At 33.5% G+C, this 16,486-nt stretch overlaps 1 protein-coding gene across 1 annotated transcript in view; it reads left to right on the plus strand.

Moving 5' to 3' along the window:
* Positions 1–16,486, plus strand: part of LOC132732335 (tetratricopeptide repeat protein 17-like) — an 85,752-nt gene that overhangs the window by 3,718 nt on the left and 65,548 nt on the right. The window contains 6 exon segments of the mRNA XM_060718741.1: positions 8,146–8,260; positions 8,797–9,022; positions 9,593–9,702; positions 10,156–10,303; positions 11,593–11,780; positions 13,071–13,201. Coding sequence (XP_060574724.1) covers positions 8,146–8,260; positions 8,797–9,022; positions 9,593–9,702; positions 10,156–10,303; positions 11,593–11,780; positions 13,071–13,201 — 918 coding nt within the window.

The following is a 16,486-nucleotide window of genomic DNA, read 5'->3' on the forward strand; positions in this document are numbered from 1 at the left end:
ATGTTTTCTTGTAACAAAGTGAGACTTCTCCCTTCAGACAAAGTAGAGCAATATGTGCACTAGGCAAGGAATATGGTTTTTAAATTGAATCAATATTCTATGACCATTATGAATCAGTATTGGATCAAATGTTAAATATCATCCATATAATAATATGAGCGCAGTCTGATCAGGATCCATGCTGTTCGCTTACAAACCCTATAGCAAGTAGAGAAACTGATAGCTAGTGATGTCACGATGATCGAGTAGAATCGAATAATCGTCGCTGGCCGCTTATGTTAGCGACAATCGATTTCTTTACTGTAAAATCGATGTTGCTACTTACATTTCTTTGGGTTAAAAGAAAATCACAAAGGGACGTTACTCTCATCGTAAAGTCGGACGAGGAAATTTTCAACTTCCAAGGGAAGACACGCTTGTTAGTTTGGCGTTGTCTTTGGTTTTAAAAAAACATTCTGACGGCCCGCCAGTCAAGCAGAACCTTCACATGACGACCGTCATTTGCCGATTATACATGAAGTCGTATGCAAACAAAGGTGAATATTTTTTTCCATTTTTTCGGATATCACCTGTTAGCGGACATGTGGTTCTTGTACAAGTTTTTATTGTAGGAAATTATGAACGTGTTCAAATGCTATGTAAATGATAATGTATAACTTGTAATGTATCCAGGTAAGGTCGATTAAAAATGAAAACTTTTGAAAACAAAGTTGTATGCGAACAAATGTGATTTATTTCTCCCATTATGATTTTTCGGATATAACCTGTTACCGTACATGTAGTTCTGTACCAGTTTTTATCGTAGGCAATTGTCAACATGATAACATGCTTTGTAAATTATAATGTTTAACGTGTTATGTATCAATGTAAGGTTAATTTAAAATGAAAAAAAAATGAATATTTTTGAAAACTAAGCCACAGTCCAAAATATGATTTAAAAAAAAGAAAAAAAAAAGAATCTAAGTAGTGGTTTTTAAATGAAAGTATGGACTGAGAAAATTATGTTTATGTTTTTTTAGGTAATACAACAAATTTACAGCAGCATTTCGACTAACATCACCATAACACTGATGAAACTAGTCATACTGTATCTAGTTCAAAATATGATAAACAAGATCAACAAGGAAATGTGGCGTTAATGAACGCAGCCCTCACCCGAACCAGTACAGAGAACCAGCGACAAGGAGCCTGCCTTAGTCCAGAGAAAGTGAAAACAATATTTTTTTCTTAAAATGAACATGTAAATTACTGTTAGATTTGTGCTTCTTCAAGCTTAGTGATAGTTAAAGTTCATTGTGAATTTAAATGGTTAAAAAGAGTTAAAATGCTATTGTTAAGGAGTTTATGCTTTGTCTAAACGTTTCATTTAACTTTTTTTCAGGTTTTACAAACAATTGATATGTAAATCTAGTCTGTGGTTTGTAATACATGATCATATATTATAAGTAAATAAAAGAATAGATATTTGAAAAGATGTGTACTAGTGTTTTTCTAATTATAGGCAACTGGTAGATGAACCAGCATATTTACAAATAGTTTTCGATTATTTACCGATTTTAATCGATTAATTATGTTTGATTCAATTCAATTATCGATTATGTTTTTGGTCCGATTCTCCATCACTACTGATAGCGAACAGCATGGATCCTGATCAGACTGCGAGGATGGGCAGGCTGGTCTAGATCCATGCTGGTCGCAAACGCACTTTGTTGGTTTTGTCGTGACGCGGCTCAATTATATAGATGTCATGATACTCAATGACAGGCTAAGTGAAATGTGGTTGTAACAGATTAGTCAGGGCCATGATTACGCTATATTGAGGACCAAGTGGTGTTATGCCATTACAAATTACTGAACTTTTCAACACAGATGAAAAATTCACGAAAATCATATTTCTTCGTCATTTGAAGTCACAGTAAAAGTGCCTGTAATGTATTCATACAAATTTACATTACATGTAACTGTTTCATTTTCTGCATTAATTTATTCATAGCATGTTAAAACATATTGGTAGAAAGAGTTAAATAATTAATAACCCGTGGTTTGATCAATAATAACTATCGTGCATTACGTCCCAAGAGCTTTATTGATAAGTTTTTTAAAAGGTCATCCATTTAGCCGCAATCAACAAAAGTGTTTTCCAATAATAATGCCATATTTTAGCTTGATATGAAATCATTAATGATTAATGGCAATAAAACACAAAGTGTTCAACATTGCCATTTGATATCTCATGAGATAAGGGTGCCCAACCCATCTGATATTTTGATAGCGTAGTTATACAAAGTTCTAAAACCATGATTTATAACATTTCATTTTCGTCAATTTTTAGCTCGACTATTCGCAGAATAATCGAGCTAATGCAGTCACCCATTTGTCGGCGTCGGCGTCGGCGTCGGCGTCGGCGTCGGCGTCCCTGTGGTTAAGTTTTTGTATGTAAGCTGGTATCTCCATAACTACTGAAGGGAATGGATTGAAACTTCACACACTTGTTCTCTGTGATTATCTAAGGTGATTGGCACAAGTCCCATAACTCTGATTTGCTTTTTTTCATAATTATGCCCCTTTTTCGACTTAGAAATTCTTGGTTAAGTTTTTGTATGTAAGCTGGTATCTCCATAACTACTGAAGGGAATGGATTGAAACTTCACACACTTGTTCTCTGTGATTATCTAAGTTGATTGGCACAGGTCCCATAACTCTGGTTTGCTTTTTTTCATAATTATGCCCCTTTTTCGACTTAGAAATTCTTGGTTAAGTTTTTGTATGTAAGCTGGTATCTCCATAACTACTGAAGGGAATGGATTGAAACTTCACACACTTGTTCTCTGTGATTATCTAAGGTGATTGGCACAAGTCCCATAACTCTGATTTGCTTTTTTTCATTATTATGCCCCTTTTTCGACTTAGAAATTCTTGGTTAAGTTTTTGTATGTAAGCTTGTATCTCCATAACTACTGAAGGGAATGGATTGAAACTTCACACACTTGTTCTCTGTGATTATCTAAGATGATTGGCACAAGTCCCATAACTCTGGTTTGCTTTTTTTCATAATTATGCCCCTTTTTCGACTTAGAAATTCTTGGTTAAGTTTTTGTATGTAAGCTGGTATCTCAATAACTACTGAAGGGAATGGATTGAAACTTCACACACTTGTTCTCTGTGATTATCTAAGATGATTGGCACAAGTCCCATAACTCTGGTTTGCTTTTTTTCATAATTATGCCCCTTTTTCGACTTAGAACTTCTTGGTTAAGTTTTTGTATGTAAGCTGGTATCTCCATAACTACTGAAGGGAATGGATTGAAACTTCACACACTTGTTCTATGTGATTATCTAAGATGATTGGCACAAGTCCCATAACTCTGGTTTGCTTTTTTTCATAATTATGCCCCTTTTTCGACTTAGAAATTCTTGGTTAAGTTTTTGTATGTAAGCTGGTATCTCCATAACTACTGAAGGGAATGGATTGAAACTTCACACACTTGTTCTCTGTGATTATCTAAGATAATTGGCACAAGTCCCATAACTCTGATTTGCTTTTTTACATATTTATGCCCCTTTTTCGACTCATGAATTCTTGGTTAAGTGTTTGCATGTAAGCTTGTATCTCCATAACTACTGAAGGGAATGTATTGAAACTTGAAGAGTTTGTACCTTTTCGGACAATTTTATGTATTCATATAGGTAAGCATTATTATACTCAATGAAACACCCTTGTGACAAATTTTCGAATAGTCGAGCGTTACTGTCCTCCGACAGTTCTTGTTACAAAATAAAATAATTTAATCATTTTTGTCAATTTTTACAAAATGAAAATGTATAGATGAATAAAGTTTGTTTTTTAAAAAAAAAAAAAAAAAAAAAACTTTAGGCAACAGTAAACATTTATTTTGCTCTGTGATACTCAGGTATGTTCTTCCTATGTCATGTCCATTATAAATACAAGCCTTGTTTAATACTTGGCATTTTTGGAAGGTAGGGGAAAGGGCCATTTGGGGAAAAGTAACACAGCATTTATGGTATTTTTTTTAGCAAAAAGTGGAGAGAAACTTGCTGTAAATTGAATTCTTGGGGAAAACTGCGTAATTTTAAAGTATTTTACTCAAGGAAGCTGCCATTAAAGGTTAAGTCTTAAATAGCCACTGTTATACATTTTTGCCGTAGTGCAGTAAACTATTAAATTATAAAAGAAGTTAACCTGTTACTGCACTAAGGTTATGACATTCAGAAAGAAAATAGTCTTAGTTAAAAGTATGTCCTGGCAATCACATGAAAAGTTAATAGACGAAATATCATTTATACAGAAAAAATAAGAATAATGTATATAAGGGTCGGCTTTTATTAACTTAGAATGGAAAAAAAATTAAATGTTTGGACATATCATTTAAATGTTTGGATATATCATTTTCAAGTCTGCTCATGATTTTCACAGTTCTTGAAAAAAAAAATTGTTATTTAAACAGTTACATGTATGTGAGGTTACGTATATTTAGCTTGACTATTCGAAGAATATGAGAGCTATTGTAGTCGCCCCGGCGTCCGCGTCCGCGTCTGCGTTGGTTAAAGTTTTTTGTAAAGTCAAATATCTCAATTATTACTTGAGATATTCAATTGAAACTTACAATACTTATTTATAGTAACAAGCTACATCAGATTGACACGTTGGATAACTCTGCCTACAATATTGACAGAATTATGCCCCTTTTTAACTTAGAAATTTTGGTTAAAGTTTTTTGTAAAGTCAAATATCTCAATTATTACTTGAGATATTCAATTGAAAACTTACAATACTTATTTATAGTAACAAGCTACATCAGATTGACAAAGTTGGATAACTCTGCCTACAATATTGACAGAATTATGTCCCTTTTTTTAACTTAGAAATTTTTGGTTAAAACTTTTTTGTAAAGTCAAATATCTCAATTATTGCTTGAGATATTCAATTGTAATTTAAAATACTTTTTTATAGTAACAATGTACATCAAGTTTGCAAAATTGCATAACTCTGCCTGCAATATTTGCAGAATTATTTGCCCCTTTGAAACTTAGAAATTTTGGTTAAAGGTCTTCAAATATATTTACTTGAAACTTTACACATGCACTTAGGGTCATAATTGGAGGGTCATAATTGTATGTCACTGACCAAGTTCCATAACTCTATCTAGCATTAAGGCTGATTCATATCTCCTTTTCTACTTAGTCTCTTGGTTAATGTTTACATGCAAGTTTTACATATCTCAATAACTATTAAAGATATTTATTTAAAACTTCACATATGCATTTAGGGTCATAATTGTAGGTCACTGACAAAGATCCATAATTCTATCTTGCATTTAGGCTGATTTTTCTCCCCTTTTTCAACTTAGAAATTCATGGTAAAGTTTTGCTTGTAAGCTGTTATCTCAATAACTACTGAAGGGTTTGTGCCTTTTTTGGGACAATTTTATGCATTCATAATAATAAAGCAGTTATTTACTTGATAAAACATCTTAATAACAAGCCTTTGTACCTTTTCTGTCAAATTTATGTATTCATAGGTAATTAGTATTATTATACTCAATAAAACAGCCTCGTGACATTACCTTCCGAATAGTCAAGCCAATACTGTATAATTAGACTCTCTCTAAGGCCTATAACATGAATTTATAAAAAAAAATTAGCCCTTTTGTGAACTTAAAAAATTTAACATTATCAAGGCTCTTTTACTATCAAGCACTTAGAATAGTCGAGCGTGCTGTCCTACCGACAGCTCTTGTTAAAGTTATAGTGTTTAATAATGTGTGAGCCGTTTTTATCTACAGTCATATTTTTATGTTCTTTGAAGTACATTTATAATTATGTAATCAAGACATCCATAACAAATTTATATTCCTGATTTTGGGCAAAACACTGCTAAAATTCCTGATTTTGGGCAAAACACTGGTAAAATTCCTGATTTTGGGCTAAACATTGCTAAAATTCCTGATTTTGGGCAAAACACTGCCAAAATTCCTGATTTTGGGCAAAACACTGCTGAAATTCCAAATTCACAAGGGTACAGGGTCATTGTGCAAAACGACCTAAGTTGTACCGAGAGAGGAGAGGAGAGAGAGTCTGAGGACTTGTGCGCTGAGGGCTAACACTCTATAACTTGCCGACGAGTATGGCGAAACTGCATACTAAATAGTAGGATGCAAGCCCTCAGAGGTAGATCATACGAGAGCTAGCTTCTTGTCTAACCACTGTGGAACCGGGCCTACAAGTTAGGTCAAGAAATTTAAGTTTCAAATCCCAAATACATCGTAAAATATATAACAGGCTTATTAACGTGGCGATTCATCTATGTGTATTTACTCGAAGCATGAGTGAAGTACAGATACTATCTGAGTGTAATTGCTTCTATAGCAGCCTCTCTAGTCAACTTTGAGCCATTCACACTCACATATTCCGCATGTGGAGGCTTTATCATTAGATTGTATTTGATTAAATTTTCTTTGAAAGAGAGCTTATCTTGGATATGTGATAATTTCATCTCTTGTATTACAAAATCCAACCTCTGTTAGTGTTGCTGGCTTCTAGGGGCTTAAGACATCACACTGACAACAAAAAAAAAAATAACACTTTAGAGGGAAGCGAAGATATCAATCTTGGACAAGAAAACAAGATTGAGTCAAATTCATGACACAAGAAATCTAGATGCTATAACTACTTAGTTTTGAATATCTTCCTAAGAATTGTAATGAAAATACTTGTCTATATTTGGTCGAAGTAACTTATAAACATCAGGAAGTGTGTGTATAACTATAATTATAAAGTTGTGTAAACAAAATTGATTCAAATTTTGCAAAGCTGAATTAATCTCGATGGAGTATTTATAGTAAACATTATATTATCAACAGAATGTTTGAAAACATAAATAGACATCATTTTTACATTCCTGCACACATTGTGGTGTTTGGTTGATGTTTATTTTAATAATTTTTAGAATCCGTATAATCTTGCTGGTTAGTTATCGTTTGAAATATTGAACTAATTGTCTCCTGTTACAAGTGGTGCATCCTCTCAGCTATTTATCTTAGACCAAGTCTCTCACATCACACGAGTTCTGGGATTACCGCTGATCAGAGATAAATCTTTTCAAAGATTCTTGTTTCAATTTCATTACAGGAATCATGTTTATAATGCAATTTACCTCCCAGTTTTGAATCATGTAAAGTAATGACCTCTGACTGAACAGAACAGAATTTTGCATTTATTGTTTTTAAGGAAACATTGTATACTTGATAAACATAAAAGTTAGATTAATATATAAAGATACAATGTATGTGCTTTTAATGTTAATAAAACCCTAGAAAGATGTGTGTGGCCGATTGATTATGGTAGTTGACTTCAAACCTCTTGCCTCTCACTGTAGTACATGTAGATCATGTAGATTCAAGGTGCTTATAAAAGTGTCATCGGATTTTACATGTGAGAAAGCTATCCAGCTAGCTTAAAGAGCACTGGTGGTTCTTCTCGGGTGCCAGTTTGTGCCTGAAATAATGCACAGAGGGGCACCTGATGTATTCCTCCATCAGTAAAGCTGCAAAAGCGCCAATTATTACCTATTCTGTGTACTGGTCATGCTGGTGCAGCGTTAAAACCCAACCAAACAAAAATATTTTTTTTAAGTCTTTGTTTCATTCATACCACAGGTCCTGATCAATTGAGTACAAATTTGACATTAAATTTTTTATAAATTCTAAACTTATCCTACTGAAACCGAAAGGGAACAGCCTTTGCCACCAGTATAGAGTCCTGCTAGTCTGCAAATACTTGCAGTCCAACCTGGTTTTATACAGTTACTGTTGGCGGAGTAAATTTAAATTTTCTTCTTTATGTTATCCGTAAATTTGATACTGGACAGTTTAAAAAAATATGAAAACTGGACATATCCCTTTAAGGGATTTAGAAGGTCAAAGGGTTAATATTTGATTTGTAATGTAGATTATGAGTTTAATTTATTTGAATTCTGTGGCCTCAGCCTTACTGGGGCAAAATCTAAATTTAATCAAGCATGTTATGAAAAATTTGATTGTATTTGGAAAGAAAAAGAAAATTAATGTGTATGTTATTGATTTATACTTTTGAGATTAGAGCAATTTTGAATTTTATTTATTTCAGGTTTAGAGGAGAAGTTTTATAAAACAGATCCTGATTGTTTAGCAGCCGGAAAACAGCTGCCTGACCTTGACCTTTATATCAGCACAGTGTTACCTCTAGAAAATAAAGGAATAAGGTAAGTTGGCATGGTTTACAATGGCACAAAAATATCTACTTGGCAAACATTGTGAAACAGATGTAGAACTGGGGTACAAAAGCTAGAAAAAATTTAGGGAAAATTGAAAATGTTAATTTGAAAAGCATGTTATGTGAATATTTATCTGTATAAAATTGTGTATTATTTTGTTTCAAAGGTAATGTCAGTTTCAATATAAAAGATCATCGCCGATAACCCAGGCTATTTACCTTGTACAAGTATTAAATGTACCTTGAAAAAGGGTAGTGAATACCCAAAACTAGCATTGTCGTGTGTTCCTCTCATATTATTTACTGTTATAAAGTATTAAATAATGTGTACTGTGGGTTTCCATCAATGATAAAAGATAGGCCATAGTGATAATGATTGTGTGATAAATTTAACTTGCACTTTCCAGTACTGTCTCAAGTCCTTCAAATGTATCCTGCAACATTTTCAGTTTTGTCATTTTAGGCGTTGTTAATGAATTTCAGTTTTTCTCTATTTTACTTAATTGTTTTATTCATATTTCACAGGCCCGAGGACTATCTACCAAGATTCGTACCTGGGTCATTCCTGATGCAGCCTGACTGTACGCAGTATGTAGACCTACCTTACAGTCCGTATGCTTACGAGCACCTGGATGGTATGAGGGACCGCCGGAAATTGCCGGGTTCTCCGGAACTTGGGCTTAAAAACGCAATAACTTATCAAGATAACGTTGATGAATATGGGCATAGAATTTATGAAGCTTTTAAAAAGGTATTACATTGTATTACATGTACATGTATAAGGGAATAGTTTCAAAATGAAAAGTTACGGGAATGAGGATGGGGGGGGGATAGGTCTTTCATTTAGGTTTATAATAAAGGAATAGAGGAAAAATACAGGATTAGAAGATGTTATTTGTTTGTAAGAATGGTTATATATTTGTTTATAGTTCAGTTATTTCTTTTAATTACACTTAGACCGTATACTTGACATGTAATCATTACCTTATCAAAATATACAGCAGTGGACATGCTGTTAAAGTGCCTGCCTATCAGATAGCATGCAATCAGAGAAAACAAGTGAAATACATACAGAATGTCAAATCTTGTTATTAAAAACTAATATAATGTTTAGAATAAATTTTGTAAAAAATTGTCACTTTGTCTAATATTAACCTTGGTCACCTGGTATTTGTCTAATATTAACCTTGGTCACCTGGTATTCGTTTCCTTACCGGTTTTCAGCTAAAAACCGATTATATAATATCCATTTTAACATATAAACATGACAACCGTATCACAGAATAATAACAATAAATTCATCTGTATCTGCTCATTTCAGAATCAAACCTCGTGGATATTATACAACATGGCTGCGTTTTACTGGAGGATCAAGGGCGACCCTTATAATGTTATAGAGTGTGTAAGAAGAGCGCTCCACTTCTCTCCTAGGTAACAATTTTACAGTTTTGATGCACAAGTTTATTGTGCCTACTATAGGCACTCAATTGAGCAAAAGAGCAAATTTACATTAGATTGATTTAAGAAATCTATCAAAGGGTCTAAAGCTGAATTTTCATGAAATTACCAAACTTTAAGCGTTCTTTTAGGAGAAAAAGAATTAAGTAAGCAAAAGAAATGACCAAAAGCCCATTACTAAGACAGGAACGCTGAGAAAAGGCATTCAAAAGTATTTACTTGTTTTTTGTTTTTTTTTGTTATTTTTTTTTTAAATTTTGTCTTTCCTGTCACTCCTTGGTGGAATCCATTAAAGGTTATAGTTATGATGAGTTCAAAAAGAACTGGTTTGTCTTTGTATTGTAGGAAAACTTTGCGAATAAAAACACTAAAAGTATTGCTGATAATTATGTATATGTATGTACAAATGACATCTACTATTTTCAGGATGCAGAAAGATGTGGCTCTGATCAGTTTAGCAAATGTTTTACACCGTGCCCAGAAATCCAACGAGGCAGCAATTGTTGTACATGCTGCCATTGATATTTCCAGGGAACTTAATGTTAACCACTTTACACTGGGAAATATATATGCTGTAAGTAAATCATAGGAATTGAATTTTATAAACATTTTATGCTATAATGTAAGTTACTTCATGGTACTAAATGTTAAAACACTATCCAGGGAAATTTAATTGCTAAAGTTCAGTAAATTAGATGGGAAATGAAATGTTAAAATGAAAAATAGGATTTGTTTTTATGTTGGTATTTTCTGACAAATAGATTTTGCCAATGAATTAGTAATTGCTGAAAAATAAAATTCGATGTTCTATTGGTAACTGCTAATAAGTAGAAATTGGTGTAAAATTGGGAATCATTGAATGATTAATATTGAGAATTTACTGTTGAAACAATAGATGTACTGTCTAGAAATTTAATATAATTGTTATTTTAGTAATTGCTAAGGAATATTGTTTTAGTATTGTCTTGTTTGATTGACAGGCTATATTGTCTTTGATTGATTTACAGTCAATATTACCTTGTTTGATTGACCGTCTATATTGCCTTGTTTGATTGACAATCTATATTACCTTTTTTAATTGACATTCTATATTGTCTTGTTTGATTGACATTCTATATTGCCTTGTTTGATTGACATTCTATATTACCTTGTTTGATTGACACTCTATATTGCCTTGTTTGATTGACAGTCTATATTGTCTTGTTTGATTGACAGTCTATATTGTCTTGTTTGATTGACATTCTATATTGTCTTGTTTGATTGACAGGCTATATTACCTTGTTTGATTGACAGTCTATATTACCTTGTTTGATTGACAGTCTATATTGCCTTGTTTGATTGACAGTCTATATTGCCTTGTTTGATTGACAGTCTATATTGCCTTGTTTGTTTGACATTCTATATTGGTTTGTGTGACTGACAGTCTATATTGTCTTGTTAGATTGACATTCTATATTGTCTTGTTTGATTGACAGTCTATATTGTCTTGTTTGATTGACAGTCTATATTCTCTTGTTTGATTGACATTCTATATTGTCTTGTTTGATTGACATTCTATATTGTCTAGTTTGATTGACAGTCTATATTGTCATGTTTGATTGAAAGTCTATATTTTCTTGTTTGATTGACATTCTATAATGTCTTGTTTGATTGAAAGTCTATATATTCTTGTTTGATTGACAGTCTATATTGTCTTGTTTGATTGACATTCTATATTGTCTTGTTTGATTGACATTCTATATTGTCTTGTTTGATTGAAAGTCTGTATTTGCTTGTTTGATTGACATTCTATATACTTGTTTGATTGAAAGTCTATATTTTCTTGTTTGATTGACAGTCTATATTGTCTTGTTTGATCGACAGGTTCTTGGAGAGTATAACAAGTCTGTGATCTGCTTCGAGAACACATTAAGAATCCAGCCGGATTTCGAGGCAGCAGCCAAACGTAAACATGCTGTTATATGCCACGCTAAGCTAGAGAGTGCGCTAGAGGCTCAGCATAGGTAGGTTCAAGACCTGGTTGTTTTCAGCCTCAAATTCTTTGAATGTAACTGGCAATATGGCTTAACTTAGGCCGCCATGTTGCTTTTTGAGCATGGGATTGCAGGACTGCCATGACATTTTTACATTTGATCCTATAAAATTTGGATCCTTTCCCTTGGTTTTACCAAAATGTCCCACAAATTCTTATTCATTGGGTTCATGGGTCTCATACCGCCCCAAAACAACAGGCTTCAAACAGTATAGTCTAGTCAAGTGCAGTTAGACCAAACACTTCATGGAAGGTGGACAAGTCCATTTACAATATTCAGTAGGTTAAAGGTTTATTAAGTGTATCTATTATCCATTGTGAAGGGTATTTTTGTTAATTCCAAAAATATAGATTCTTACACTTTTCCCTGATGAAACAAATAGGGCAATCAAGTGCATTGTAACATGATATATGCACAGAATAAAAACAAATGCTTACCCGCCATATGGCATACACTCCAGGCCGTTCAACATATTTTTATGAATATTATATTCCTGCGTATTTTGAACTCCAACCGTGCATTATTCTATAACAATGCACTGAATATTGATATCTACTTCCAAAGTAGATGGTCAATGTTGATAGATAGGGAAGCAGTGGCCTAGTGGTTAAGGTGTCTGCCTCTCAACCCAGAGATCAATTGTTTCGAGCCCTAATTGAATCACTGACCCAGGTGTTCTTTATATGACACCCAGTTAAAGCTGGTTTGGTTCCAGGAAGCCAGATTCGCAGAAGTGATTATAATATAATTTGCATAAAAAAGCACTTGTTGTTCGCAATCGAGCTTAACATAAATATGTTTAAAACCAATATTGAAATAGAATAGCATGCAGTATTTAAAACACGTTAACAGGGTCCAAAAAACCAACATAATGGGGGGGCTTTGCGACGCAGCATGAGCAGAAGACCAGAGGCAGTGGGACACTGTGCGCATCCGCAAGCAGTCTGATCAGGCAATCGCACACAATGCTGTTATCGCGATATCCGAGGTTTTCTCTACTTGGTTTAATAGAGTTTGGTAAGGTGTGCGAACAGCATATGTGATTCCTGATCAGATACGTGGCGGGGAGCCGGTATGATTTAGAACCGTGACCGCCAGGGCAGGTCTTGGATCCCATGCGCGCAAACAGACCATTATGTTGGGTTTTGGTCGTGGGACGCGGTGGGTGGTTCAACGGTAAAACAGAGTCGAGAGCAAATAAATATGTTATCGTATAACAGAGGTGCATTGCAACGAAAAAATGATTAGAATATAACAACTACCGCGGAAACCACAAAAACATGACCACGTAAACATCGATTTCTCTGGGCACAACTATTGGTAGTAACAGAGTGGATAACCAACTACACTGGCTCGTGATCAAGTGCCCCTTGAAGTTAAACTCTCACAACACGTGGCTTACGAGGAACTTAAAATAAAGGAGCTTTCTTCGGAAATAGGTACTTGTGATGTCTGAGGCTTCTAGAATAGTGTGCTTTGCTTTTTATTTCGCTTATGTCTTCTTTTTTTTCATTTCTTTAGCACTTATATTGAGATTTTTATCTTAATCTTATGTTGGTACGGGCATATGTAGGGCAGTTTTGGTCAAGTGATTCCAAACCACATAAACACTTACTTTGCTAAATATCTTAAATGCACTTTCAGTCTGGACAAAACCATTAAAAATACTTTTAGGTATAAAAATTAAAATAAGTGTGTACTGAATAACTAACAGTGCAGACCATGATCAGATAGTCTGCATGGTTTGCACTGGTAAATTCATTTGCTACCAGCAGGCTTAAGGTATATACAGTCATGCATACATGTATTTTGCACTATAAGAAACCTTGCAGGCGTTGCAGCAGACATTTCATTAAAGTAATGCCATTCTTTGACTTGGTAAATCTGTATAAAAGATTGTTACTCAAGTGACTATTTGATGACACACTTTAGGGTGGAGGTTTGCAATTGGTATTTTGTGAAAATCTTCTGTACCAAGTTCCGTAACTCTTTATTATATTTTATTAAGATTATGTCCCTTTTTCAGTTAAAAAAACTTCATTTTCAGTTTTCTGTATAAAGGAGTTGATTGGATTATTTGCAATATCTTAAAGCATTATGAGTTTATCATCCAGGACAAGTGACATACTGGTTTCCCAGCAGTTTCCGGCCAAAAATCGCACTTTTTAACAAATAAAATAAACATCAGTCTACGGAGGGGTACATAATTTGGACAGGACAAAGTTAGGTACCTGTCGAGTATTGCCATGTGTTTAATATTGCACTTTCATTTTACTTTTTTATTTGAATATAAGCCTGAAATGTAACACCTTTTTTCAACTTTATTCAGAAATTCATAGCAGTTTTCCGGACTTTTTTTATTTTGAATATAATTCAGTACCATAAAGCAATGTTAAGATGGTTTTGTCAGACAAACAGAACTTCCCAACCTTTTCCGTGTCGTCTGCCATTAAATTATCTGCAGTATTGATTTACCTAAAATGGGGTCTTAGTTATTGTGCATGGATATTCAAACTAGAATTCCCCAGGTGTTGCTTATTTTTGAAAGTCGCAAGTTCTCTTATGTAACTTTATATAACAGGCAAAACTTCAAACATATAAATCGTTGTACAATTTTAAATGCTGTTTAGCGAAGAAAACAAATCTCTCTCTGATTTATGGAGAATGTGGATGCCTTACTGGTAAAAATAGACTGTACTGGACGAAAATGATAAACGTCCGGAAAACTGCTAGGGGACGGAAACTGCTAGGAAATCAGTAACTCTTGCTTTTATTTTGTATCTAAGCAAAGCTCTCTGAATTTATCTTGTCAAATATATTATCCAAACTCGGGTTTTAAACTTTGAAATCCATGGAAATGATTCTTAATTATATAGTTTGCTTTCTTATTATTTATTTGATTGTACAGAAATTTAATGATATATTTTTTTCTCTCAGAAAAATTGATTTGATCAAATGACCCACCGCTTGTTTTGACAATTTTTTTTTCTTTCTTATTTAAATGCACAATTTTGCTGACAATTCAAGTTGTCCAGCATGCTGTCAATAGGCTGCTTTTGATCACTTTTCTTCTATTAATTTTGTTCACGTTGATAAAGTGTTTTTGTTTTTCTTTTGCACATTTTTTTGTGTTTTTGACCTCAATGAATTAAGTGCTTATTTTATTATGGCAGATTTTAAACCAACTTTAAAACTTTATTATATGATTATTTATAAAATTAAGTCATTTTCTATGTACTAGTCAGTAAGTTAGAAATATTGTAAAAATGTGAAATTTTTTTTTAGAAATATTTCAACATTAAGAATGTGAGATGAAAAATTTATTAATGTTGAACAGGGAGCTGTACCTATGTTTTTAATGCTTCTGTTAATTTTGCCATTTATTATTATTAAATATTATTAAGTATTAAAATTTTGAGAAAAAATTAAAACTATAGAAGTCTTTGTTATTTTTTTTTTACCATAAGGCCTTTATATAAAGCTTGATATTTGGTTCCAGTCTAAATCTCAAGGGATTTGATTGGCTGTTTCTTAACTCATTTTCTAAATTGACCAATAGTAGAATTTCATTTCCAGTCTTGAAACCAATTTCTATTTTATAAATAGTGATTCATAAATTCAATCATTTAAAGCTGAACAATTATGAATATTTTCTCAAAAATCAATTTTCTATTTTACATTTACACTTAAAAGATGTGTAAAAATAATGTTAATTGTTGTCTAAATGGTGATATATTAGTTTTCTTACACATCTGTGAGATCATCCCCGTCTTACAAGGAATCCGACTGCCCGTCTTATTAGCAGTGCGACCTTTAGCGAGTATATACAGTGTGTCTGAAATTTTTGTGACAATGCAAATTCATTGGTTCTACAAGAAGGACTAGCTTGTGCCTGCAATAATGCTTAGAGAGTCAAGATAATTATTCCTCTAAGATAAAGTTATCATATGACCTAATTGTGTTAGTTTTGGGTTGAATAACCAAACAAAATTGGGTTGAATAACCAAACAAATTGTGTAGATAAATAATTACAAGAAAATCAACAAAAAATCCCAATTGTTATATTCTGATAACATTTTAAATCCTTTGCCTGCTGATGGCCACTGAATATATTGATGTGACCAGTGTATACCATTACCAGCAAGCACATCCATGCCATCTGATCATGGTCTGCACTGTTTAGTCAATGTTGAGTCAGTCTTGCATCTTCACTGATCTATGTATGCAGGAGTGATGGGTGCAAGCAGTTCTAGCCTGGTGGAAGATATGTCCAAGCAGGTCTCTGCATCGGAGCCCAAAGATTATGTGTAAAAACAGGCATCTGCATGTGAACCCTAAAGATAATGTAAGCAAGTAGGCCTCAAAGATTATGTGTACAGGCAGACCTCTGCATCTGAACCTAGATGTAATGTGTACTAGAAGGGTTGTGCAACTAAGTCTATAGAATATATATTGCGTACTAGCAGCATTTGCATCTGGACCCCAAAATGATGTGTTCAAGCAGGCTTCTGTCTCTGAACATCAGGAATGATGTGTTTAAGCAGATGTTTGCCCCCTGAACTCAGAGATGGTGTGTATTAGCAAGGGTCTGCCTCAGAACTTCTAGGATGATGTGTCTAAGCAGGTGTAGACCTCTAAACCCAGAGATGATGTGTACAAACAGGTATCTGCATCTGAAACCCAAATATGTTATGTACAAGCAAGAACCTGCATGTTAAGCTGGA

This window comes from Ruditapes philippinarum, unplaced genomic scaffold, assembly GCF_026571515.1.
Source record: "Ruditapes philippinarum isolate M1 unplaced genomic scaffold, ASM2657151v2 ctg2084_1_1_1_1, whole genome shotgun sequence".
Classification (NCBI taxonomy): Eukaryota; Metazoa; Mollusca; class Bivalvia; order Venerida; family Veneridae; genus Ruditapes; species Ruditapes philippinarum.